At 33.7% G+C, this 25,628-nt stretch overlaps 1 protein-coding gene across 2 annotated transcripts in view; it reads right to left on the bottom strand.

The window, feature by feature from the left end:
- The window catches only part of LOC145255682 (lysosomal dipeptide transporter MFSD1-like), a 58,418-nt gene extending 33,378 nt beyond the window's left edge, over positions 1–25,040 (bottom strand). For both annotated transcript variants that reach the window (XM_080114251.1, XM_080114258.1), the window contains exons 1-3: positions 24,910–25,040; positions 4,749–4,849; positions 1,568–1,671 (exon numbers count right to left, since the gene is read on the bottom strand). In XM_080114251.1, coding sequence (XP_079970377.1) covers positions 1,568–1,671; positions 4,749–4,849; positions 24,910–24,934 — 230 coding nt within the window. In that variant the 5' untranslated portion in view covers positions 24,935–25,040. The remainder of the gene's footprint in view (positions 1–1,567; positions 1,672–4,748; positions 4,850–24,909) is intronic.
- Between the last annotated feature and the right edge of the window lie 588 nt (positions 25,041–25,628).

Below are 25,628 nucleotides of genomic sequence, written 5' to 3'. Positions count from 1 at the left end.
GGTCAAAATTAGGGTCAAAGTTTTAAAAAATTAACCTCTGCGGTCTCTATCAAATTACTCAGCCAATTTGTGGTCTAACCGTTTGAAATTTTACATAAAGGGTATTCAGAGATAGGGCAAACTTTTTAATAGGTTTGGGTAAAAAAATTTGAGCTGCCAAGGGGTCAAAGTTCAAAAGATTTGACCTTTGCGGTGCCTAGCATACTACTCAGCCAATTTTGGGTCTAAACATTTGAAATTTATACATAACGGCTATTCAGACATGCAGCACCCCAGAAGTGGTGGTTTTCAAATGTACTTCATTGCACTATTAACAAGATTGCCTGCTCTAGTCGGGATCTATTGCAGTGTATTGGGAGGAAACTTTACATGCCTTCCTTCAGTGACTTAGTCCACAATACATTGTAGTCTCCATTGCACTGCAGAGAATCTACTGTTGATTTTATAAAATTATTTTTAAATAATAGCTTGAATTAAAGTTTAAAATGCAAAAGTCAAGTTTCATGGTTCATTTCGAATTTTCCCCTGTCTTATCAAAGAACCTATTGTTGATTTTATATGTGGGGGCCTTTCTGTTTGTGCGGTAATAAAACTTCTGCAATATAATTGTAATGTTAAGCTGTATAAGGTGTTAATTTTAGTCAAAAATCAGATTTCCTTCTTTAATTGGATCTTTTCGATTATCAATATTTATCATAGACATTCAAATATAAACTCTATCTAAGAACAACCCCAGACACAAGTACATTTGTGTGAAATTTCAAAAAATCGGACCAATCGTTTCAGAGTCCATACAGAACAAACAAACACACCCATGTACATGCAGTGCCTTTTAAATATAAGTAGACATATCATGACCATCAACTTTTTAGTCTGTTTTCTCTAAATTACCAAAATATGCAGTCTGCTTTTCTGTAAAGAATACTACAGCTTTATTAATCATTGTCTAAAACTGTTCTAAGCTGGATAAAGTTTCATAAGTGATAATGTTCTGTATTTATATCAATGCGCTTTCTTGTTAACTTGAAATTTTCAAAATATGAAAAATAATTTTATTATGAAAGATGAAATTATTCAACAATTTTAGTTTTATATAAGAATTGGAAATTAGAAATAAAACCATTGAAAAGGAACTAATTTTAAATAACCTTGTTATTTCCCTTGTATCATAAATACAGAAATTGTTATTTTGTAATAATTAATAGACATAAAATTGATAAAAAAAACATTCCCTTATCTCAAATTGAAGGACTTCCAAAATTTAACAACGATATACAGGTTGTTCCACAAAGTTTGGGTACATGGTTAAAATCACAAAAAAATTATATCCAATTTTGATATTGTCCGAAGTCGTTAGTCATTCAGAACAGGATTTGTTCATGCACCCAGACTTTATGGACACTCAGTATATCTGATAAAATTTACATGAAGTATCAATCAGTAGTTATGATGTGAGAAGACAAAGAAACAAATGCTAAGTAAAATGTAACCCTCCTAAAATTTTGAGTTTTCACAAACGTAATTGACTGAACAGAGTTTTTATAATGTGGAATACAATAATACTTACGTCCAAGCATAAATAGCATACAACAAGTTGTAGTCCGTTGCACTCATTCCAAGGCAGTCTTTACAACATGTAGCATTGTCCGTGGCATTAGTACAATTAGATACCTGTGAAAAAGAATGGTAGATAGTAAAATAAATAAATAAATAAATAAAACAGAGATATTAAAAGCTCTGATTGGTTAAATAATATCTCATGTTAGGAGATTGGAGTATTTTGAAAATGGTTAATAGTTAAGTTAAACAGTTGGTCTGTGTCTCTCTGGTCATTTAGATACTGAAAGGATACTCAAGTATCCAAGGAATTCATGAAGCAACGAACAAACCGGCTAATGATGAGAAATTGAATAAATATTTTTACATCGTGGTCATGCATTTCAATTTGTGAAGAGAAGATGGCCTGCCAGAATAAAATGTAAGTATTCAGAAATAGTAAAATAATTAACTTTGTAATGAGAATTTTATTTATGTACTAGATATACCTGGCTTTGCCTGGTAATAAACATAACATTAAATTCCTTAAGTAAAAAATAAATAAATAAATAAATAAAAAAGAAAATGGAAAATAATTGAGACATATGCATAAGAGTATTATGTTTTTTTCTAAACAATTCACTTAAAAGAAGTGAATTGTTTAGAAAAAACATAATACTCTTATGCATATGTCTCAATTATAAAAAAAAAAAAAAAAAAAAAAAAGAAAATACTTGAACGGAGATCAAAGCCAAAACCTAAAGACAATGAGTCAAGTATCATGGCCAGCTTGTCAAGATCTTTAAAAAGTGTTTTCAAACCTACTTAACATAACGAGGCTTTCATGTAAACGATTCACACATGTGTAGTTGTGAAACAGTTGACATACAGATAAAAATCTGATGACGCACATGTACCAATTTTTCAATTTTAATGGATATACTAGAAGATGTACCTGGTGTTGCCTGGTATTAAATGTAACTTTAAATTCTTAAAAAAAAAAAAAATAAATAAATAAATAAATAAAAAAAGAAAAACAGAAAGAAACTGAAACACGTGCATGAGAGTATTATCTTTTTTCTAAACAGTTCACTTTTTGTTAGTAAAAAAAGAAAAGAAAAAATACTCAAGCTGAGATAGAGACCAAAACCTAAAGACAGTAAGTCAAGTATGATAACCATTAGGCCAGCTTGAAACGATCTTTAAAAAAAGTGTTTTCAAATCTACTTATTCTTAACATAATGTGAACGATTTGCACACGTGGAGTTGTGAAACAGTTGACAAACAGATAAAAATCTGATGACCCCCCCCCCTAGCAATTTTTCAATTTTGCCCCCCTAGCAACCGGAAAACAGATTAAAATTTTTTTCCACATGCTTGAATACCCTATATATCAAATTTCAAAGATGTAGATAAAAAATTTGTTGCGTATGTAGGTTTAAAAATGTTCTCACATTCTCACTTTTATAGATATAAAAAAATTGATATTTCCAATATGCATTTTAAGGTTGCATATATGATTTTAAAGCAGAGTTAATCAACATTTGTTTCCTTAATGTTTTTTTTCCTATATATTGCAGTCAGTAGGTAATCACCTAATATTTGTTGCTTTGCTTATGAGGGTTAATTGATGATATCCATCAGATATTGCCTGAGTAGAGACAAAAATCAATTTCTTTTTAAATTTAACTGTTAAATATTCCACTTAATCTCCACCCAAGCAACATAATACTGCTAGTAATAAATTAAAAAAAAAAAAAAAAAAATCAATATGTAATTATCAGTTACTAGCTGAATGCCTGGCGTTGCTCAGTCGTACAATATGCTTAAACATGATATTTTAATTTATGCAGATCGCATATGTATTATTATAGAATCAATCCTCTATTGAATATTATATCTTACAAGTAATAATTTGCCCGGCGGACTGATTCACAAAAAATAAAAAATAATAATGATAATATCGTTCATCAAATTCGATCTGTGTTTGTTTACAATATCATGTCAGCTGATATTTAGGTTTGATGATGAATGCCCTGAAAAAGTCACTTCTGATTCATGTTTAGTTTTAAAATATACAAATGAAGAAATGATTTGCAGCGATTTTAAATGGTACCTCTTCATTTATCGTAAATTGAACTCATTAATATGAAAAAAATTAAAATAAAATGGTGAGGTACACCCAGGCCCGAACAAGGGACCATTCGATCTGTAGCCGAATACACTTTACCACTAAGCTGTATTGCTATATGACCAAAGTTTTTTTTAAGAAAAAATGATTTGCTGAAAATTGAATCTCTCTTGATTTACTGAGAAACTTGGCCGGTGTAATGTAAATTACCCTGTAAAAATTAAGAAAGAAAAAAAAGATTATTTTTAGGATCAGAGTTTTTCAATTTTCGATACTTATTGGACGAATTTCTGTACAAAACAGATCTAAAAAACACTGCTATACATATAAATTACCTTTGTGTAAAATTTGCAAAAAGAGGTTCTGAAATGGCTGAGCCTATAAGAAAGGAACTCTATCGTGCACACACACACTTTTATATATTAGTAGAGATGTTGATGCAAGAAAACAAATACAGGAAGTTGCTTCATAATTTTATTAATATAGCCATTTGCGTTTATGCTTTTTATTTTCATTAAAAGTTCAAGTGGGATAAAAATAAGAGATACCTAAAGATTATAGAGGATATGTCTCTTTATTATTAACTTTCAATATTTGATTCTGGTTTCAGATGTTTTTTTTATGGATCATTGCACCATGTTAAAATATAATTCAAATTCATTATCATAATAGAATTTATCAAATTATCATGTTTTAATGTGAAAGAGCTGTACAACAATTCAGTATGGTAAATCAACTTAAATTAATGGTTTTCCATTTTTAAATGGAATATAATTGTAGATGATTTTTTGTTAAAAATACATCCAACACATATTTTACTGGATCATTTTTCGTAATTTTTAACATTTATACTAATTTTGGCATGACACATAAGTACATAATGTCTTTACTTGAAATGCATTGGTTTAAAGACCATCAATTTATACAGGTACTCACAGTTTTCCTTTTAAATTAAAAAAAGGAGAGAAAGCAAAAAAAAATTGCAAATAAATTTACAACCAAGCAATACCTGGTAGCTACAGCTAATCACAAATGCATAGATTCAGTGAAAATTAAATCACGTTGAATAAAGTTAACTCACCATTTGAAATTCTTCTTGAAGGACACTTGGCATATCAAAACAAAAGTATGAACCAAAAGTGAGCATACAATTAAAGAAGAGCAGAATGAACCTGTAAGCAGCTGAAATCAAACAAAAATAAATATATATTCTTTATATGCAAAGAGAATCAAAAGTGTCATCTTAAAAATACTGTGAACATTTTATTTTATGGTTATAATAAATCGGCTCAGTTTAAAAAAAAAAAATTATCATATGTTAAATATTCGTAAACTAACAGACAAATATCAGAAAATTTGATTGGTTGCCCTGCTGGCTTGGCAGGTTGAAAGCAGACTCAATGCATTGCCACAAATAATAGTGATAGCGAGGCATTCATAAAACCTGCTCTTGTCCTGCCAAGCAAGCAGGATGTCTGATGAAACTTCCTGATATTTTCATATTGGTTTTCAAAAAGGATATTTTATTAATTAACTATGATTGGTTGTTATTTATTGAATAAATTTATGCAAAAAAATTGTTTTCTGTGAATAAATTTTTGTATGTTGAATTACAGTACCAAAAGAAAAAAACAGGTGCAAATACATTGTTTTATAGTGTTTTGTTTTACATTTTAAATTTACTACAGTTCTCATAAAAATAATAAAATTTAAATTATTAAATAATAAAACTATATATTATAAATAAAAAAAAAAACAACAATCCACCCACCTCCCCTATGTGCGCAGATATTTTTTTTTATTATTGTACTAATTATTTTTTGTCAACTATCTAAAGTCTTGTGTGATAATTAAAATAAAAAATTTAAATTTAAAAAATTATTCAACTAAAATAAAACTTTTCAAACTTTGGATCCTTCTAGTTAAAAAAAACAAAAAACAAACAAAAAAAACAATCTATGGTAATAAGTAATAATACTAGGTTTAAGCCTCCCAAAATTTTTACTAGAATTATCTTCATTGACCCATGATATCACGGTTAAAGGTGTTGATTAACAATCAGTTTTAAGTGACACATTTTTAGAAGTTGAAGATTCAATCCTCATAATACCTAAGAATGACACTTCCATCCAATCATGTTTGACAGAATGACAACAATTTACTCTGCTGGATTAAATAAGGAATTCAGTTTGAATTTCTGTGCAGGTTCCTAAGTTCGACAAAGATTCCTACGTTTGAAAAAATGCAGTTGGGAGTTTACATCGATCAGAATGTTACGAATATAACAATCAAGATAAGAATATTAGTTAGAAAAGCAAAAAAAAAAATTTTTTTTTTTTTTTACATTAGATGTTAATAATTTATGCCCACTTAAAACATTTTTTATCTGCATTTATTAAGTATAATTATATCTTTTTAGTGTGGACTCACAGGTTTTAATGCACAGGAAAATGCCTATCCTGTAAATAAGAAATCATTTAGTTTTATATTAGTAAGTTGTTCTGAGAGCATCAATTATGTATTAAACAAGGGTGGAAAAGGAATTTATCAACAATAAAATGTTAGATGATTACCAGTGCCATCATTATGAGAAAATTATTTGAAAACAGCATTTTCTCAGTTCGAATATAAGAAAACATAACAGGAAATGCAAATGAATACCAAAACATAATCAAAATGTAATATATAAACAAATAAATTGTCCAATCAGAAAAATTTCTTTGAAATTGAAGTCATGGTTGAATAGCTTAAATGTCAACAGTGGTTCAAAAGTAACTCAAATACAGGGTGACCCCAAAAAAATGGGCCCCAACTATAATTAGGCCCCGTTTCTTAGTGTTTTGTCCAAATGAAATGAAACTTTAGTCATAACTAGTTTATTATATTCAAAACATCACATCAAAACACTAGGGTCTTTGGCCTTTTTTTCACGGTTGACTGTAAAATGCTCAGAAAAAAAAAACAATTGAATGTCCTGTTTTTTGGGGTCACCCTGTATATTTATTACACAAAGTATTCTCTGAATCTGAAATCCATGCAAATTCTATTGATTATACAACTTAACCCTTAGGTTGGTCTAACAACAATAATGTCGCCTATCACCTTAGCAGTGTAATGACATAAATGTCATTTTACCATGTGCTTCATTCACGTGTACGTAACTAACAACCCCACTGAAAAATGGTACAGTCCTGTGACTTTATTGAGGAGTGAGTGAGCTGACATTGTGAAAGAAAATGGCGGCACCCATGAATTCTGGTGATGAAGTCTGATGCAGTCAGAGAAATCGACGATTATTGTTCAATGAGAAGTGCTAGATATTTGGAATGGCTCTGATGACAATTATGATTCCAGGAGTTGAGGTGATGTTGAAAGAAGTGATTTTGAGTATTCTGAGAATGCAACTGATGATATTTATGAACCTGTTGATTCTGACTCACTGCAATCTAGAAATGATGCTGACACCTCAAATACTGATGTTGGTGATCAGCCAGCTCCAGTGCAAGCACATAGGTCTGCCCTGAATAATGTTCCCAATGATCCCTGGGTGACAATTAGAGATCTGCAGGCTGACAAGCCACCAATCTTACATGATTTCACTGCCCACTGTGGACCAACCTGGACTCCAATACCAACTACTTCCCCAGTGACATATTTTGAGCATTTCTTTAGGCCCATTGGTGATGCCACCGATTTTCTCTGGGACTTCTTGGTAAATGAGACAAATAACTATTTTATTTGGTGTCAAACAAAATCAGGGGTGCTGCAGCAGCAACCAAAATGTAGTCCTGGAGGCCTGTTATCGTTGAGTAAATGCGTGTATTCATTGGTCTGTGTTTGAACATGGGGCTTTTCAAAATGCCCGCAGTGAAATCATATTTCGAGGCCAAGCATTTTTCACAAACTGTTCCTGTGCTTCGAAAAACCATGAAAGAAGCAACATTTAATCTAATTCTTCAATTTTTGCATGCCTGTGACAGCTTCAAAGAGCCACTGCGAACAAACTCTAATTACGATCGGCAATACTGTTCTGCAACGTCCTGGATCATCTGACAACATGGTGACAAAGTGCATACAATCTGTCAAAAATAATATCAATTAATGAATCAATTATTGGTTTCAAGGGCCAACATTCTCTTGTCAACTACATTCATATCAAAAAGTACCATCAGTGGGGATCAAAGGAGTACAATCTTACTGATTCAGAGACTGGCTATGCACACAACACACATCAGGGCTGAAGGTGTCACAGGAGGGGCAACCATTTGATGTTTATGATAAATTTTTGCAAAATCATCATGGTAAACACCACCATTTAGTGGTTGACAACTACTACATAAGCATCCCTTTGCATACAGAAATGCTGGTAAATGAGATTTATGTCAGGGACTGTTCGTGCTGATCACCATGGTTTACTTGGAAACTGAAGGTGAAAAGAAATATTGTCGCAGTGCGCAATGGCCAGGTGTTAAGTGTTTCTTGGATGGACAGAAAGAAAGTTCGTTTGTTCTCAACCCATGCTGTTGCAAAGACCATTGAGAAGATCAAGTATGACAACTTGAAAAAAGAAAAAAAAAAAAAAATTTCTTCTGTGGTAGCCGAGTACAATGCCAGTATGGGTGGTGTTGAGGTTTCTGACCAAATGACTGACACCCATACTGCAGAAAGGAGGTCTGTAAAGTGCTGGAAGAAAGTGTTCTTCCATTTGATGGCCAAAAAATTGACCCATCACAAGGTCTTGATTGGTGTAGTTGAAGGACTAATTGGTGGTTACCAGGAGCCCAGGAAAAAAATGGGTCATCAAGTTTGAGTAATGACCAAGGCAGATTCACAGCATGGCACTTCTGTGAGACTATTTCAGACAAAAAATGAAAAATTTTCGTATGTGTGAAAAAATTGATTGACAAAGCAGAGGCAACTCTAATAAAGATATGCTAAAAAAGAAAATTTACTAAGCAGACCAAGCTTAGAAATTAATAGCATTTGCGAGCCTTTAATTGTAGAAAAACAAAAATGGTATACTCTTAAAATTTTGGTGATGGAAGGGAGATAATTCCCTGTCGATCTTTTTTAGAGTTGCCTCTTGTTTTTCAACCAATTTTTTCACACATACGAAACCATAGCCATAAAGCGGAAACTAACTTCAAAAATACAAAAATATCTACGGAGCCAGTAACTTTTCTCCTTTCTTTTCCAAACAAAATCAACATGCATGAAGACGGTCGAAGGCCAAACCGACCGAAACTGTACACAAATAACACTCAATGAGAACAATGGTCTGATCAGTACAGGTAATATAAACAATCAGCCCTCATTTCAAAAATTTAAAACTCTACATGTCATTGTTGTTTATGAATGTACAGTGAGAATGTAGACCTCCTTCTACCTCAATATTATTGTAAAATAATTAGATTCTTCATAAAATTTTACTCCAGAAAAGTTGTTGGATCTTGGTTATAGGGCTTTCTTTATTTTCCATTATATCGCCAAACATAGAGACAGTCACAGCATTTATATTATAGACTAGCAGGCTGCCCAGCATTGCCCAATTGTAAAATACGCATAAACATATTTTAGTTTATACAGAAACTGAGACATATGCATGCAAGTATGGCTTTTTTAAATACTTCCCTTCTTGTAAGAAAAAAATACTTGAGTTGAGATCGAACCCAAAACCTAAAGATAGTGAGTGAAGTATGTTAATCATTAGACCAACGTGACATGATCTTTAAACCATGTATTTTAAAACTACTTATTCTTAACATCAATAATCTGTAATATGAACCAATCGCACATGTGCATTCATGAAACAGTTAGCAAACAGTTAAAAATCCAACAACTCCCGTGTACCAATTTTTCAATTTTGACCCCCTTAGCATCCCTTTTTTCCCGGATGGAAACTGATTAAAAAAAGTTTTCCACATGTCTGAGCATTATATATATATATATATATATACCAAATTTCAAGTCTGTAGATCAAAAATTTGTTGAGTGTATAGGTTAAGAAGTGTCCTCCATGGCCTCACACACGCACACACATTCTCACTTTTATTGATATGTAGATTTACAGAAATTATAGATAATCAATTTATTGGAATTCTATTGTCATATTCATTTTATGATTAACTCTTACGAGCAACTTTTAGATATATATTTTTTAGCTTGACCAAGACGGTTGAGCATGACATTTCATATATCAATTTCAGTTTTTTTTAATTATTATCCATAAATTGATCCGTCATTATTACTCACATCGACTTGTAACATTATGAATCATTCTAGCTAAGAATAGATTCAATATTCAATGGTGCTGATTGAGAAGAATGAGACAATTCTGCATGATTGTTGTTCATGAGAATTTTATAAGATCATCTTCTCGTTAATACTTATTTATTCAGTGTTGTCCCTGTCTGAATAAATCCGCTGCTGTATAGAATATAGATGCGACTCGCTGCTCTATAGAATACAGATGCTACCCACTGATGTATAGAATACAGATGCTACGCAATATACTTGCAGTAAATATGTTAATAAAAACTTGAATTTAAATCAGTGACATACAGAGGGAAGGGGCCATCCAATCATATTTAAACTATCTCCCTTTCACAGAATATTTTCCAGTATTTGGACTTTTTTTATGAAGAATCAAGTTGACCATGAGCATCAGCAGGCCTTTACACACCATTGATCTAAACTCATTTTTGGAAGTTATCTCTTTAGCAGTAAAGAGAAAAAAGAAAAGTATTTTGGTTTTGGTCATTTTAACACAAGAAGCAAGTAGAAAAAAAAATCTTGAAAATTTATAAACAAATAAAAAATAAAGATAAAACAGTTTACTTTTAGTGCTTACTGTAAGTTGTGTGAATGGTAGAAGTGGATAGTTGGAGCAGAGAATCAGGAGTAAGCAATTGTTTCAAGAGTTAGAGACTGAGTTTTAGATATTATAGATTCTCACTTGTCTATGAGAGGTATTGTCATATGTTGGTCTATCATGCTTTAGCTGGAAATAATATTTCCATCGCTTCAGACACATTTTATGTTAGATTAGTTCAAGTGTCTCTGTAAGAGACTCAATCAGTTTGTAACGTTAAACTTAAAAGAAAAACCATAATTCCATTGACTAATCAGGTTTAACTTTCAAATCCTATTTAGCAGATAAAGACACAGATTGAATACACACACACACACACACACACATTTAGAACTCCTTCTCACCAACTCCACAATTTGTACAAACTCTTTCTTTATTCACAGCACTAACTCTCAACGTCTATGCTCTTTTTCAGCAGTCAAAAACTCGACCCACTGTTCTCTCCAATTCGTTCTTCTCATATGCAAATCAATGCTACATGCATATATCCATCTAAAACTCACGTTTTTCTTTTTCCTTCCCAGATCTCATCACATGATGTCTGAAACAGACGTGCTACCACTTGTGAGTAGTTTATTCTATTACACCATTTTTTTTTTTTTTTTTAAATTTTAGAGCACAGCATCTTAAATACATCCATCCTTTTACACCTCTGAAGTCAGAAGTCAAGATTGGCTAACAGAAAATCTTCACTACTGCCGTACAAAAGACGGATAAAGACAGTGCTAGTGCAATACCGACTTCTGAGCATGCTTGCTGAATTAACCATTTGATTTTACCTTAATAACAATTCATCACCCTCCCCTAAAGCCGCTAATTACTTACCTATAACTACAGCACCAAATTGGTTTAATTGTTGTTTTACAGCATATAAACTTTTTCCAAGTTATTTAATACCAAATCCAGTAATATTGAAAAAAAAAAAAAAAAAAAATTATGCTTCAAGTTCTTTATATTTTCAAATATTATTCTCGAATATGTATTCACAGTGTTTGATTTAGTTGTTTTGTAGAGGAAAGTTGTTGCTTTTGTTTTTAGCTTTGCAGAACATGATTGAAAAAAAAAAAAAAAAAAAAAACTTTCCAAGCTTTGGTTTAGGCTATCGTCTTAAAACATTGAAGAAACAGAAAAATGTGGAGACAGAATATTTTTTTTAGACAAAAAGGAATATTAAAAAAAAAAATGTTTGTTTGGTAATTTTCAAACTGCTATCTTTGCACAGATTATTTAAGACATGCTAAATCTTCACTGTACTTGTTCTGTTATTATTAGTGATGGGACGATTCCAATACTTTTCTTGAATTCTTGTATTAAATTCTCAATTCCGATTCTTTATAAATCTCTAAATATTTAATACTTAATTATGGAGTTATCCCCCCCCCCCGATTACCGTATAAACACATGTTTATGCAGATATTTTCTCAAACATAAAAAACACACTTGTCGGGGATGATATATAGATTTTAGTTTTACTGGTGTAGTTTAAAAATCAATAAACTACCAAGAGTGAAAGATTTTGTTTTAAACAAAATTAAATAAAAATTAAAGGAATCGTTTTTGCCATCGGTAAATAGATACAAATTTTTCCGATCCTAATACTTCTAAAAGTTACGATTTTTCTGATTCCGATTAATCGTCCCAACACGATTATAGTTTTTATCTGTAAAGCCAAGATTTTCAACAATTAGCATTAGCAACTGACATCAAAGGAACTATACAAATATCTTGGCATAGAGGAAAACAATTAAATTCAGCATGCTAAAACCAGAGAAAAAAAAATTGGCAGAGAATATGTATACTATGTAAGAAAAATCTGTAACACACAGCTTACAAACAAAACCAAGTTAACTGTTATTGACCAATTAGCCTTTGAATACATACAACATTGGTATTATTGACCGACAACAAAAGGAACATTAACAGACTAGAAACTAAAACGAGGAAAATGTTAACATCGTACAAAATAAAATAGGGAAACCAGCATTTGCCTAGGTTGTATCTATCCATCAATATTGTTCTACTAATGTGAGCATCGAGCAATATCTGATGAGCTGCCAGAACCCAAAGTTAGTGATATGGGACAAGAAGAAGAAAGAAATCTCTATGAAGAAGGCCAAACATTTTGTGCACGACTGTCTTACACATGCGGCAGAAACATAAAACAAGTCTGTGACAGAAATAACCCAAAAGAGTTGCCAAAAAATACAGAAAGACCTTCCATGGTAAAAACCTGGAAGAATGGACCAACTAACAGTGTACCAAATATTTTCTCGATGAACTGACACATAAATATATAGATAAGGAAGGCTCTGTAGACTGGCTAAAAAGAGGATCACTTCACTATGATCAAGCGAGGCATATTATGGCTGCCTAAGATCAAGGCTTCATGACCAAAGCTTTAAGATGATTGGTCTTAGCAATGACAAAAGCAGATTCTTCCACACAGAAACAGAAACTGTAGGCCACCTGACATCTAGCTGTAAGGTTTTGTAAACCTAAAAAACTACTATAAAACCGGTTACACTTGTCAGATCATATCAATACTCAAGCTTAAGCCCTGTTGGAAATAAGTCATGCACTATCCACTATGATAATGCAATTCATACAGCTACGTACCTTGAAAACAGAGCTATTAAATCTAACATAGTGATATGGGACAAGAAGGAGAAAGAAGCAACCTTAGTAGAAGTTTATGTCCCAAATGGTGATGGGTTAAACAGAGCCGAGAGGGAAAAGATAAAATACCAAGGTCTTATGTATGACATGTAAAAAAAAAAAAAAAATCTGTAGGCCACCTGACATCTAGCTGTAAGGTTTTGCCGTAGTTACAGCTACTATATAATACAACACAATGAAGTGTGTAAACATTCCCACTGGATTATCTGTAAAAAGTTGAACATAGAATGTTGCAGCAAGTCCTGGGAACATATACTAAAAAGATTTTGGAAATAAGTCATACAACATCCACTACGACTATGAAATTTCTACAACTACGGGATTAGAAAATAGAGTTATTAACCCTGACATAGTGATATGGGAAAAGAAGGAGAAAGAAACAACAAGTTAGTGTCCCTAATGGTGATGGGTTAAACAGAGCCGAGAGGGAAAAGATAACAAAATACCAAGGTCTTATGTATGACATGTAAAAAAAAAAAAAAATCTTAGAAAGATCTCCATCATTCGAGTAATTATAGGAGTAACCAGACACGTGAAAAAGAATTTCAAAATCTACCTGGCAAATATATTCAGTGAACAAAATGCAAGAGAGTTACTAACAATTGCACTTAAAAAGGGATGGTAAGAATCTTAAAACAATCTCTCAGTTAGAATGTCTGGCATCCAGTAGGATTCCTCATGCCCAGCAAAAACAAAGATAAGAAAATAACACATCACTCAATAAATTCCAGACCTGACAGATGGCACCACTAATTAAAAAAATCTATATGCATTTTATAAAGTACTAACCTTCAAATAATTTGAAAACTTTGAGCCTAATCGGATTATTAACTTACAAATTACAGTAATTTAAGAGAGGCTACTGTTGAAAATTTTTTAATAATGGAAAAATATGAATTTTGAGTTAGTAAGGTCTTGTTTTCAGATAAGAAAAAATACTGTTCAAAACAAAGCAATGGTTTGATGTGATTCAAAATCTGTTCCATCAGAAAATAATAGTTAAGCGGTGCGCGCGCACACACACACACACACACAAATGATGCTGAATGCTATGGTTTTCCAAATTAAGCATTTGGCGCAGAAAATATTAAAAAATTCAAACTGGTTTTAACTGTTTATAATTTGAACTTACATGAGATAGCCAAAGAGTTAAAGATATCAGAAGACAATGTATTGATCATTTTGCATGAAGATTAATCATTGAGAAAGCTATATTCAAACCGGGTGCTGTGTTTGATCACAATTAATGAAAAGTATGTTCATTGTTCAGAGAATTGTTTGCAACCATTTCAATACAAGAGCTTTGCATCAATAGGTGACAATTAATGAACCCTGGATCCACCACTTCAATCCAAAATCAAATCAGCAATCAGCTGTGAGGATAGCAGGTGAAAACCATCCAAAATAGTCAAAGATGCAAACATCAGCAGGCAAGAGTTTGGCCTCAATATTTTGGAATGGGCAAGATATTTTTTCATCAGTTACTTTGAAAAAGAGAGAATCGTCAATATTGAATATCATATAGCATTATTGGTGCACTTGAAGGAAGAAATCACGAAAAATCAACCACAAATTAAAAAGAAAAAGTGCACTTTTCATCAGTCACAAATCAATCATGATGATAGCAAAACTACATTCATTGTATTTCATATTCTCCAGATTTGCATTTCAGCAACTACTGCTATTTACAAACCCCAAAAGAATGCTCTAGAGAAATAGGTTTGATTTCTCTGAAAAAATTATTGTAAATTGAAGTGTATTTGAAGCCACTGGTCATTATAAAAATAAATTGGACTTTAGATTCAACTATATAGTTTGTTAAAGTCCAACTTATGTTTATTTTTTTCTGCCTTTAATTACTTATGTATAAAATAAGAACATCAGAAATGTATAAAGCATTAACTGTGAATAAAAACAATAATGATCGCTCATTATATTCAGTTTAACATCTGGTTTACATGCTGGCATGTGTTGGACAGCTTTCAGAAATTGACTTCCAAACTAACCTATCTCTGACCAGGTCCTTATCACTCTTTCTCTCAAAATTCATACTTATCGCTTACTTCCAGGTTTTCCTTAATCTTCCATTATCAACTGACCCTACTATCTCAACTGATCTACATCTATTAACTAGAAAACTCTTGCCTATTCTTTCAACACAGCCATATAATCAAAGCCCCCATTCCTGTACATATCTCCCTATACTGTCCAGATTCCTGAGGTCATCAGATTTAAACTTTTAAGATTTACACTACACAGCCATCGTATCATTCTCATATCATTTCTCTTCATGCAATGCATGTCTTCAACCTTCATTGGCCAGATTTCACTTTCATACATCACACTGCATGCACACGCCTAACAGACTCTTCCCTTAGTCAACAGCGGTAATGCTCTGCTGGTTAGTAATGGCAGAAGTTCCTTGTGTAATGTAGTACACGTTTACACACACGTTAACATGTAGACACTCAGAACCCAACTTGTTGTAGCAAAGTATGTCGCAAGGAACAGAAGAAAAGTAATAACTAAACTCACTTTTCCGTGTTGTAACAACAACATTTATTCCCAGATATTTTCTCCCGAATAAAACGTCTGACCTGTCCTCTCCAATATCCCCTATCCGTGCACACGCTCCTTTTCTTTTTTTATTTTTATAGTTTTTTCTTTTTCCTTACCATGACATCACTTTGCACATGGCTCCATCCATAGCCTTGAGGGGCATAGGCCATTCACAACTTTGTAGATGCTTTTGTAGCAAGGACTTCTTTTTTCGGGGTGAGGGTGCTGGCCCCACGCTCAACCTTCCCAGAAGGTACATACAGCGCCTACCCTTCCCAAAATGGTCACCCATCTGGTACTGGCCAGACTCAACGCTGCTTAACTTTGGTGATCTGCGAGAACGAGCGTGTCAATGTGATTGTGCTGTACTTTGCACATGCCTTGGTATTTGCATATATGTGTTTGCGCTCTGTTACACTTGAACTTAGTCCATCCACTCCTAAATCACACTAGCACCTGCTCCTCCCTGTGCTCCAATGGTAAAACTTCTGGTCAACCTCAATAGACTTGTTATCAAAATATACTTTCTTCACATAAAAGTTTTCATCCAACGCCATTGTCTTACACTACTTCCTTCATCATTAAATTATTTGAAATTATTCAAAACAGTACATCATGTGAAAAGATTTTTGATAATTAATTCTTATCCAAATAATCTATTTGTAATATTAAAAATATAAACAAAGTTTCAAATTAAAAACAATGCAAGTAGTATTGTTTGTAAACTTTGTTGTCTTCTACATATCTAAGAGACTGACCTTTGAGTCACTAATAAAATATGTGAAGATAATATAATGCAAAGTCTATGAAAGCCTTGGTCTGTGCTAATTTAGTTTTCACCCAATTTACAACTAATCTAGAACATTAGATCTAAGTAACATTCAAAGCTTTGTTCAGATAATTGAACTCTTTTGTTTTAATTAGTGTTCCAAGGTTTCAGCTGATTCATTTAACTTCTTCAGGCGGAGAAAACCTGATAAATGTGTTTCGAGTGTCTTGTTACCGATTCAAGAAGAATTTTAATCTATAACGACAAAATGGGGTGTTTGTTTACATGTATGTTTCACATCTGCTATAGGTTCAGAAACTACAGGTTAGATTTTTAACATAAATTTGATATGCAGATAAATTATATACAGCCAACCCTGAAGCTCATGAAAGGTGATAGCTTACAATTTTTTGTTAAAGCAGGCTTCTAAAAGATTTTTTGTACAAGTTTCATAAAATAAAAACAGCAGTTATCAAAATGTAGTGGAGGTGGGAGTTATGAAATTTTAATTAAACTACGTTTTATGATGATAATGAGGGGGCTACTGTTGGGGGACATAAGTTGCAAGGATATTATGAAAAGAGATGAGCAGAAAGATGTCTGTTCACATTACACTTGAACTTCTGCATGTCAGTACAGTTGGGAAAGCAAAATCCCGGAAGGGAGTTCTGGGGGAAGAAACTATTGGAGTAGAAGGCTTTCTTACATCTAGGGATCTCTGTGTAGGGGTGGGATTTAGCTGCTTGTCGGATTTGTCAGGGGTGTTTACATCAAGGGGGCACAAGTGCTTGTTGTTCGTCAGAGCATTCACCATTAAAATACTTGTAGAACAGGCAGAAGGATGCAACATTTTGTCGATAGGATAGAGGCTGAAGCTTAGATGATAGTTCAGGACCTATCAGGTTGGTGACTCTTTTGAACCCTATCCAGGAGTGAGAGACTAGTAGCAGATGCACCAGCCCAAATGTGACAGCAATACTCCAGACATGGGCGAATGGTGGCCTTATAGAGGTACAGGATACTTTCAGGCGTAAGTACCTTTCTAGCACGGTAGAGAGAGCCCACCTTCTTCACAGCGACCTTGGCAATGCTCTCAATGTATCTGTTCCAACTCATGTTCCCTGTGAATGTTAGGCCGAAACAAAAGACTACATTTTAATATATATAAGGCACATTGTGTGAAAGTTTGTTCTTTATGGATGCCAAAATAGCCAAGCCAATTTGTTACAAATTTCACACAAATGTACAAAAGTAATCTTGGGATAGATTTTGTATCGGAATGCCGCCGATAAATATCGAAAATATCTGATTCAAGAAAAAACAAAACAGTCTGATTTTGACCAAAGTTAACAGCCTTATATAGCCTAACATCAAAAGTGTATTTCAGAAGTTTTATCTGGCAATAGTTTGTCCACAACAACGAATGTTTCATGTTCGCATGTCATTGAAATCGGTGAAATTGCCTATTTTTCAATCAAATCAATTGATTGCCTGCTTGTTGAGTATCCATCACTGTGCACCTGGAGGAAGTCTCACATGCCTCTCACAGTGATTTAGTTCACAATATATTGTAGCCTACATTGCACTGTAGAGAACCTACAGTTGATTTTATAAAATTATTTTTTATATATAATGGCCTGCATTAAAGTTTAAAATGCAAAAGTCAAGTATCATGCTTTAATTGTGCTCACAACAAACATTCATTTCGAACGTGTCCCTGTTGATTTTATATCAAATATCATGCTTCAATTGTGCTTTAAACAGAAACATTCATTTTGAACGTGCCTCTGTCATATCAAAGCACCTACTGTTTATTTTATATGTCAGGCTTTTTTTTTTTTTTACATAGGCATCACCACATTAATCAAGGCCCAGAGGCCACTCAAGGATAAGGGTTAAAGAGTGTACAGTAGAAATTGGACAATATAGTAATCATTAGTAATGAAAATTTGGTAAATTTGATAACTTATATGGAACGGCTCATCAAGAACTTATTTACTTTAGACTTGAAGACAACCATATTGTAGTCAGCCGGAAAGCAGGAAAACGGAAGACAATTCCACAGGCGTGCAGTTCTAAGAAAGAAGCTTTGTTCATGGAATCTACGTTTAGGTTTAGGCACAGATAAAGAGTGGGGGAAATTATTGATAGTGTTTACAGCTAGACGAGTGTTTCTTGTGAAAGTTTTGCGAGGGGGGACCATAGATTGAAGCTCAGTCGAACACTTTCCATGAAAATAACGATACATCAGAGACAAACTCGCAACATCTCTTCTGTGAGATAGAGGTTGCAAGGAGGAGAAAAGGACATCTCCTACGAGGCTACGAAGTCTATTTTGAACTCTATCAAGGCAGGACAAGTCCTTTCTAGCAGCTCCTGCCCAGATGTGGCAACAGTATTCCATCCTTGGACGTACCTGGCTCTTATATAGATAGCGAATAGCATCAGCAGTGAGATATCTACCGGATCGATAGAAAGATCCCACCATTTTTCCAGCGGCCTTGGCAACAGATTTGATATACGTGTTCCATTTAAGATCAGGAGTAATGGTCAAGCCCAGAAGCTTGTCAAAACTTGAGGCCTCCTGAAGACGAGAGCCATTCATCTCAATTGATGACAAATATGGATTAGAATGTTGATGTAAAGAGAGAATCTTGGTTTTAGATGCATTAAAAGTAACCAGCCACTCCTTTCCCCATTGTACTACGTGCTCAAGATCAGAGGAGAGAGAATTGGAGAGAACTTGGTCGTTTACTGTCTTAGATGTGGACCCATAAATGGTAGTGTCGTCAGCATAAATGTCTACAAATGATGTAAGGATATGATTTGGAAGATCATTAATGTAGATCAGGAAAAGAGTTGGGCCCAGGATGGATCCCTGAGGGACACCGGCATTAATACTGTGAGCTTCTGATTTTTGCCCCTCAACTACTACTCTTATGAACCTATCAGAAAGAAATGATTTAATAATTGAGAAGACTTTTCCAGCTATACCATAGCTAGCGATCTTATGAAGTAAACCTTTATGCCATACCCTATCAAAGGCTTTAGATATGTCAAGAGCAATTGCCCTAGAAAGATTGCCACCGTCGAGAGATTTGCTAATCCTATGCGATATAACTGTAAGGACATCTGCTGTAGATCTAGCAGAACGGAAACCATATTGAGTGTCACTAAGAAGGTTATTTTTGTTGAGATGGTTGATTACTTCTGTATTTAACACAAATTCTAGCAACTTACTCATGACGCACAGGAGACTTATTGGCCTGTACTGAGAGGGGGATGAGCGATCACCTGAATTCTTAAATACAGGGCATACTGATGAGATTTTCCAGGGAGATGGGAAACTATTCTCCTTAAGACAACGTTTAAACAGTTTTGTAAGTATGGGCGCTAGTTCAGGTTGAAGTTTTTTGAGTACTATAATTGGAATACCGTCAGGGCCAGTTGCTTTACTCGAATCAAGGTTTTTGATTAGCTTCGCAACATCACGTACAGATATACGTATATCACATAGCGTGTTTTCTGATACAGGAGGAAATATTGGGGGTTGGCGGTCTTGGTTGCAAAGGGTAGAATTAGCTGCAAAGTTCTTGACAAAGAGTTTGGCTTTGTCTGATGCTGACGAGATTACCTCAGGTCCATTGATAATAGTTGGGATGGAGCACACGCTTCTGTTCAGGATTCTGTTTGCTATTTGCCAAAACTGGTGGGAACCAAGCCGCTGCTCAGCTACTTTGGACTTAACAGATTGAGCATACAACTCTCTTGCGTTCCTTATTACTTTCTTACAATGGTTGCTGGCAGTCCTGAAAACGGCTTTAGTTTCCATACATCTATTACGTTTGAAGCAGTGGAAAAAGTGATTTCTGTGCGCAATGGCAGCAGCACATTCTGGAGAGAACCATGGCTGGCTGTTAGGTTTTTGCTGAAACTTTTTAGAGGGTATGAAATGGTCAATACCTACAATTAACCATTCAGTTAGGTCTAATACTATAGAGGACACATCCTTTTTAAACATGGAATGCAGAGGTAGATCAGATATAAATGTATGGAAGCTATCCCAGTCAGCCTTAGTGTATCGATATACTGTACGATGAAGAGGTACGTCTGGGGACTTATTACATTTCATTTTTATCTTAATTGATACAACAGAGTGGTCGGAAGATCCAAGAAGTGACAGAACAGAAACTGAACATAGTTCAGGGCAAGTTGTGAGAAAAAGGTCTAGTAGGCTCGCATACTGGCCGTCATTGTCGGGCACACGGGTAGGTGACTGAACAATCTGAGTGAGGTCATAGGCAATGGAGAAATCATGACAGAACCTCCCCTCATCATCGGTCTTGTTTGAGTGGGTCAACCATTCGACGTTGTGAACATTGAAGTCTCCACATACGTGAATGTTAGCTGAAGGATAAGTAGAAAGGACTTGGTCAATTTTCTCAGATATGCTTTGAAAGATAGTAACTCCGCTGTTGTGGGGGCGATAGAGAATAAATATAAATGCAGTAGTGTGAGCTAAAGCAACCCGGAAGTACATATAGGGTAAGTTAGGATCTTCCCTGGAGATGTCCCTCCCACATGGAAAGCTATCTTTAATATAGGCACATATTCCATGCCCATGGCGATCTTGGGGGTCAGATTTAGAAGTTAAGTTAGAGTATCCTGTAATTGCAAACTCATCTAGGGAAATAGCCTGTCCAATGCCAGTTTCACTTAAAAATAAAAGGTCTGGTTTAGTCTCCTGTAATTGGGTTTCAACCTCTGGAAGGTTAGAACGAAGACCCCTGATGTTGGAGAAGGAGACATGGTAGTAGGGGTCTACGTTGGAAGTTGTAGAACCGGGTTTAATCGTGTATTTTTTCTTGAAACTTGTCATGATGAAATTTTGGAATTTGTGGACTAGGTCGTCAGATTTACTTAGAGCAGGACAGAGAGGGGAAACTAAGAGAGAAAAAGAAACGAAGAATTTTTTTTTTTTTTTTTCGGCTTGTGTTGTAATAAAACTTCTCAAATCCACTTGTGATGTTGGACTGTGTAAGATGTTAACTTTGGTCAAAATCGCCGGTTCCTTCTTTCATTCGATTATTTCGATTATCGATACTTATCAAAGACATTCCGATACAAAATCCTAAGAACACTGCCAGGCACATAAAGTACCTTCATGTGAAACTTCATAAAAATTTGCCCGGCCGTTTTAGAGTCTATAGGTAATAAACTCACACACACAAAGTTCCTTTTATATAATAGTATAGATAGCTATTTTTTCTTTTATAATTTATAGTTTATTACGAGATAAAAATTTATTTGTTAAAAAAAAAAAAATAAATAAATAAAAATAAAAAATAATGAACAAGAGTAAGACTGAAAATAGTCTTAACAAATATATAGATATGTGTGTGTGTGTCTTTTTGAACAGTCTCAAAGGCAGTATCTCCTTATCAGGCTGATGGTCGCATCTTGCCTAAACTCCGTGATGTAGGCAAAGATTCTGAGGAGAGGGTAATTTTCAGACTATAACCATCTGTCACGTGATGCACGGTAACCTCACATCACCAAAATGTAAACATCATGTGAGACCACAAATAATCCCACCCCCTTTATTTCTCTTGACATTAAGAGAATCATTTTCTCACCAATCTTGTGATATTTTAATGACACTTTTTTTTTTACATGACAGCCATCATATCAATGGACCGTTATTTTTTTTTTAATTTAAAAATAGAGCTTCAGAATGAATTGCTTCTAACTCTAACTACAAGTTGTTAATAACAAATTCAATTGAAATTTTAAGAAACTAAATGCGCGTGTGTGTGTGTGTGGTGGTGGTGGGGGGGGGAGACAAACTTTATTTCTATCTTCCCAGTTTTGTTATTTTTGTGTTGTCTAAATTAGAGTGCCCCATTCGAAGATCTGTATTTTGAAAATAACATTAAATCCACCAGATTACATTTAATCTTGTTCGTAAACAAGTTAGGGTGCTTATCCAGAATTTACCTCTTCCCCTTAAAAAATAAAGAAAACTGTATGATATATGTACTGTACTGTACTCGAGACGGAAAACAAAAACGTACATAGAAAATCCCGTAAATTAACAATTAAGTAGTTTTATTTTTAAATAAGAAAATCAAAATTTGTGCCAAAGCGAACAAGTTCAACAACGTCATCTTGAAAACAGACTGAAAACAAGGAAGAGAACTACAAATAATTCAAACTTGCGAGATTTTAGAAAGCCATTCTTAGCATGAGGACATCGGAAAAATTTTTATTCGCTTAAAAATAAAACTACGTTATCAATTTATGTGAGTTTTGGAATGCGATATTTTCTTTCCTTCGGGGTGCGTAATCACACAGATTTTTCTTTTCTTTTTTTTTAAATATCGAGTGAATTCTGTGCAAGCGCCCAGGTTAATCTTAGCAAAGGCTCTGAAGATTAAAAATTTCATTACTGATTAAATATTTGTTTATTTATTTATTTATAGAACAATGACAATAAGTTTATTTTTCTATAAATAAATTGATAATATTTCGCTTGTAAACAACACAAAGTAAATAACTAAACAGAAGTTTACAAATAAAAACCAACAGATTTTTTACAATGTTGGTATTATTTATTTATTTATTTAGACAAAAGCGAAAACAAACATTAATTCCACCCCCTCTTTCTCATCTATGTTATTTATTTCATCAGCGTCGCCTCACTTGAAAGAATCCCAACTATAAGAAAATGCTTGTTTATATTTATATATATATCTTGCTATTCATAACAATTATTTATTATGAATTAAAAAAAAAACTGCTCCGAATATAAATGTCCGATCGGCAAACGCGAAACGCCAGACAAAAAAAATGTATGACTAATGAAATTAATGTAAACTAAACAGGAATATTATTTGTATCAAATGCAAAAAGTAAGACCCGTTGAATTGTAAGATGTTTTTACTCATAACTCCATTCAATTACAGCATACTCGAAAACCTATAAAAGTCGTCATCGAGTTGGAAAGAAAGTCAAAATTTACCCCCCTCCCCTTTAGACGGGAATAAACACCGGTCACGTAAGAGAATTACAATAAACTCTGTCCAGTGGGGAGGCATAGTAAATAGGTACAATATTTTTCTCTGCGGTGGTTACAAAGTACATGTTCAATCTAGTAGAACGTTATAATTGAAAACTGATCCCTGACCACAAAAGCCATGGATTTTTTTTTTTAATCTGAAAGTTAACTGGTACTTAACGAGAAAAAAAGAAAAGTGTAAATTGTGGAATTTAGAGGTGGGGGTCAATTTCCCAAACGTCCGCCAAAAATTTCTTTATTTACATCATAACAAAGGGTATTTTTATAAGACTCCAAGCTGAATGTTTCCACGGATTGGGGAACCGTTAGGTCTAGGGTACTATTTATTTGCGACTGGTTTCAATGACAAGATGTTTTCCGAACATAAACATAAAACCACGATTAGAGATGGAAGTAACAAGTAAAATTAATACTTGTGCATTTGTTATCGCGCTATTGTTTTAAAAGTTAAATTCAATTTTTACGATATTTTTGTTTATTAAATTATTATTGTTAGATGAAAGTATAGAATAGTTATAAAACACCTCCCCCCATGTTAAAAATGGCTTCCTAAATAATAACGGCATTATTTCAGCGCGGTAGCAAATCAACAAATACCGTCATTGACATGTTTTCCAGTCCAACTGATTCAAGCCAAAACGCAAAAACTCAACATATTTATACGGAAAAAAGTATATTTTTATTTATATGATTGAAAATATTTCAGGAGTTCATACATTCATCATCAGTGAAAAAAATAACATAAATGAGATGGGATTTGAACTCTGTAAAAGTGACACGAGGTCAATTTATAGAGGGGAAATCCGCCCCTCTCCCTTAAAAAAAAACAAAACAAAAAAAGCGAGGACACTCTGACATGAATGCAACATTTGCCGTGATCGGATCTGTCTGCATTCCTTCAAGCAACCGGCAATAAACAGGTTCCACTTCTACAGGAGAAAGTAATTCCTAGGAGGATAGGCTTCCAGATTCCACATAAGGACCTGTGTGTGCAAGAACTCGGTTTGCCGACCTAATCATCCACACTAAGACAAGCTGTCTTTCTCGTAAATTAGTAATTACCGTGTATACTAGTAAAGCCAAACCAGTAAGGGATTTTCACTTTTACATCTTTGAGTTTCTTATGAAATTAAACTTATCATATCTTAAACGATTTAAGCCATTTTGTTCTAATGATAAATAAATGTAGCGTTTGTGTGTAACGAAACAGAAACACTCATTTCGAAATCGTGCTTTGCTTTAATTTCGAACATGACATTTAAAATAAAAGCAATTTGGGATATACTTACGTTCAGTCGGTTCTACGATAGCCATTTTAACTTCAAATCTTCTGTTATATATATATAAAAAAAATAGGTTCCAAAGAAAACAATTCGAGTACCTCTCTTTCTGACACCAACCCTAAGAGTGGCACGGGACGAAAAATCGCATTCTAAATAAACAAAACAGCGCAAGCAACAAAGGGGCATAACTCTGTGATTACTTTCGAGAGAGGTGGTCGTATTTGCTCATCAACCATTAGAATTTCATTTTATAATTGTTTCGAAATATTTTGATGTAATGTTCTCCTATTTGTTTTTTTTTTCTTTCTTTCTTTTTTTAAATATACAACTCATATATGAATCAAGTTTGCAAATATACCAAACTTTTGTTTTTGTAATAATAAAATAAAACTAACAATTTTCTAATAAACAAAAATTCTCCTATGAATGAGAAGAAGAAATTATTGAAAAGATGAGTTTTTCCATGAAATGAAATTTGTCAGACATTGCAAACGACTTGTATTATTCGTATTGTTTAAACTACTGTTCTCATCTCGAATGTTATTCTCACAACGCTTCAGCCGATATAACCTTCGACTTTAGATGCATCTTGTTAAACTTGGGAATCTTTATATCAAATTCAGAAATTTACATGGAATTTCAAACAGAACCTTTTATTTAATCTATGAGGGTAGCTTGCTCTCATTCCTTCAGTCATAACCAGGTTGAAGTCTTTGGTAATTTGT

This window comes from Euprymna scolopes, chromosome 3 (assembly GCF_053919585.1).
Source record: "Euprymna scolopes isolate OS-2025 chromosome 3, ASM5391958v1, whole genome shotgun sequence".
NCBI classification, from domain to species: Eukaryota; Metazoa; Mollusca; class Cephalopoda; order Sepiida; family Sepiolidae; genus Euprymna; species Euprymna scolopes.
This window is presented reverse-complemented; position numbering and strand designations above follow the sequence as displayed.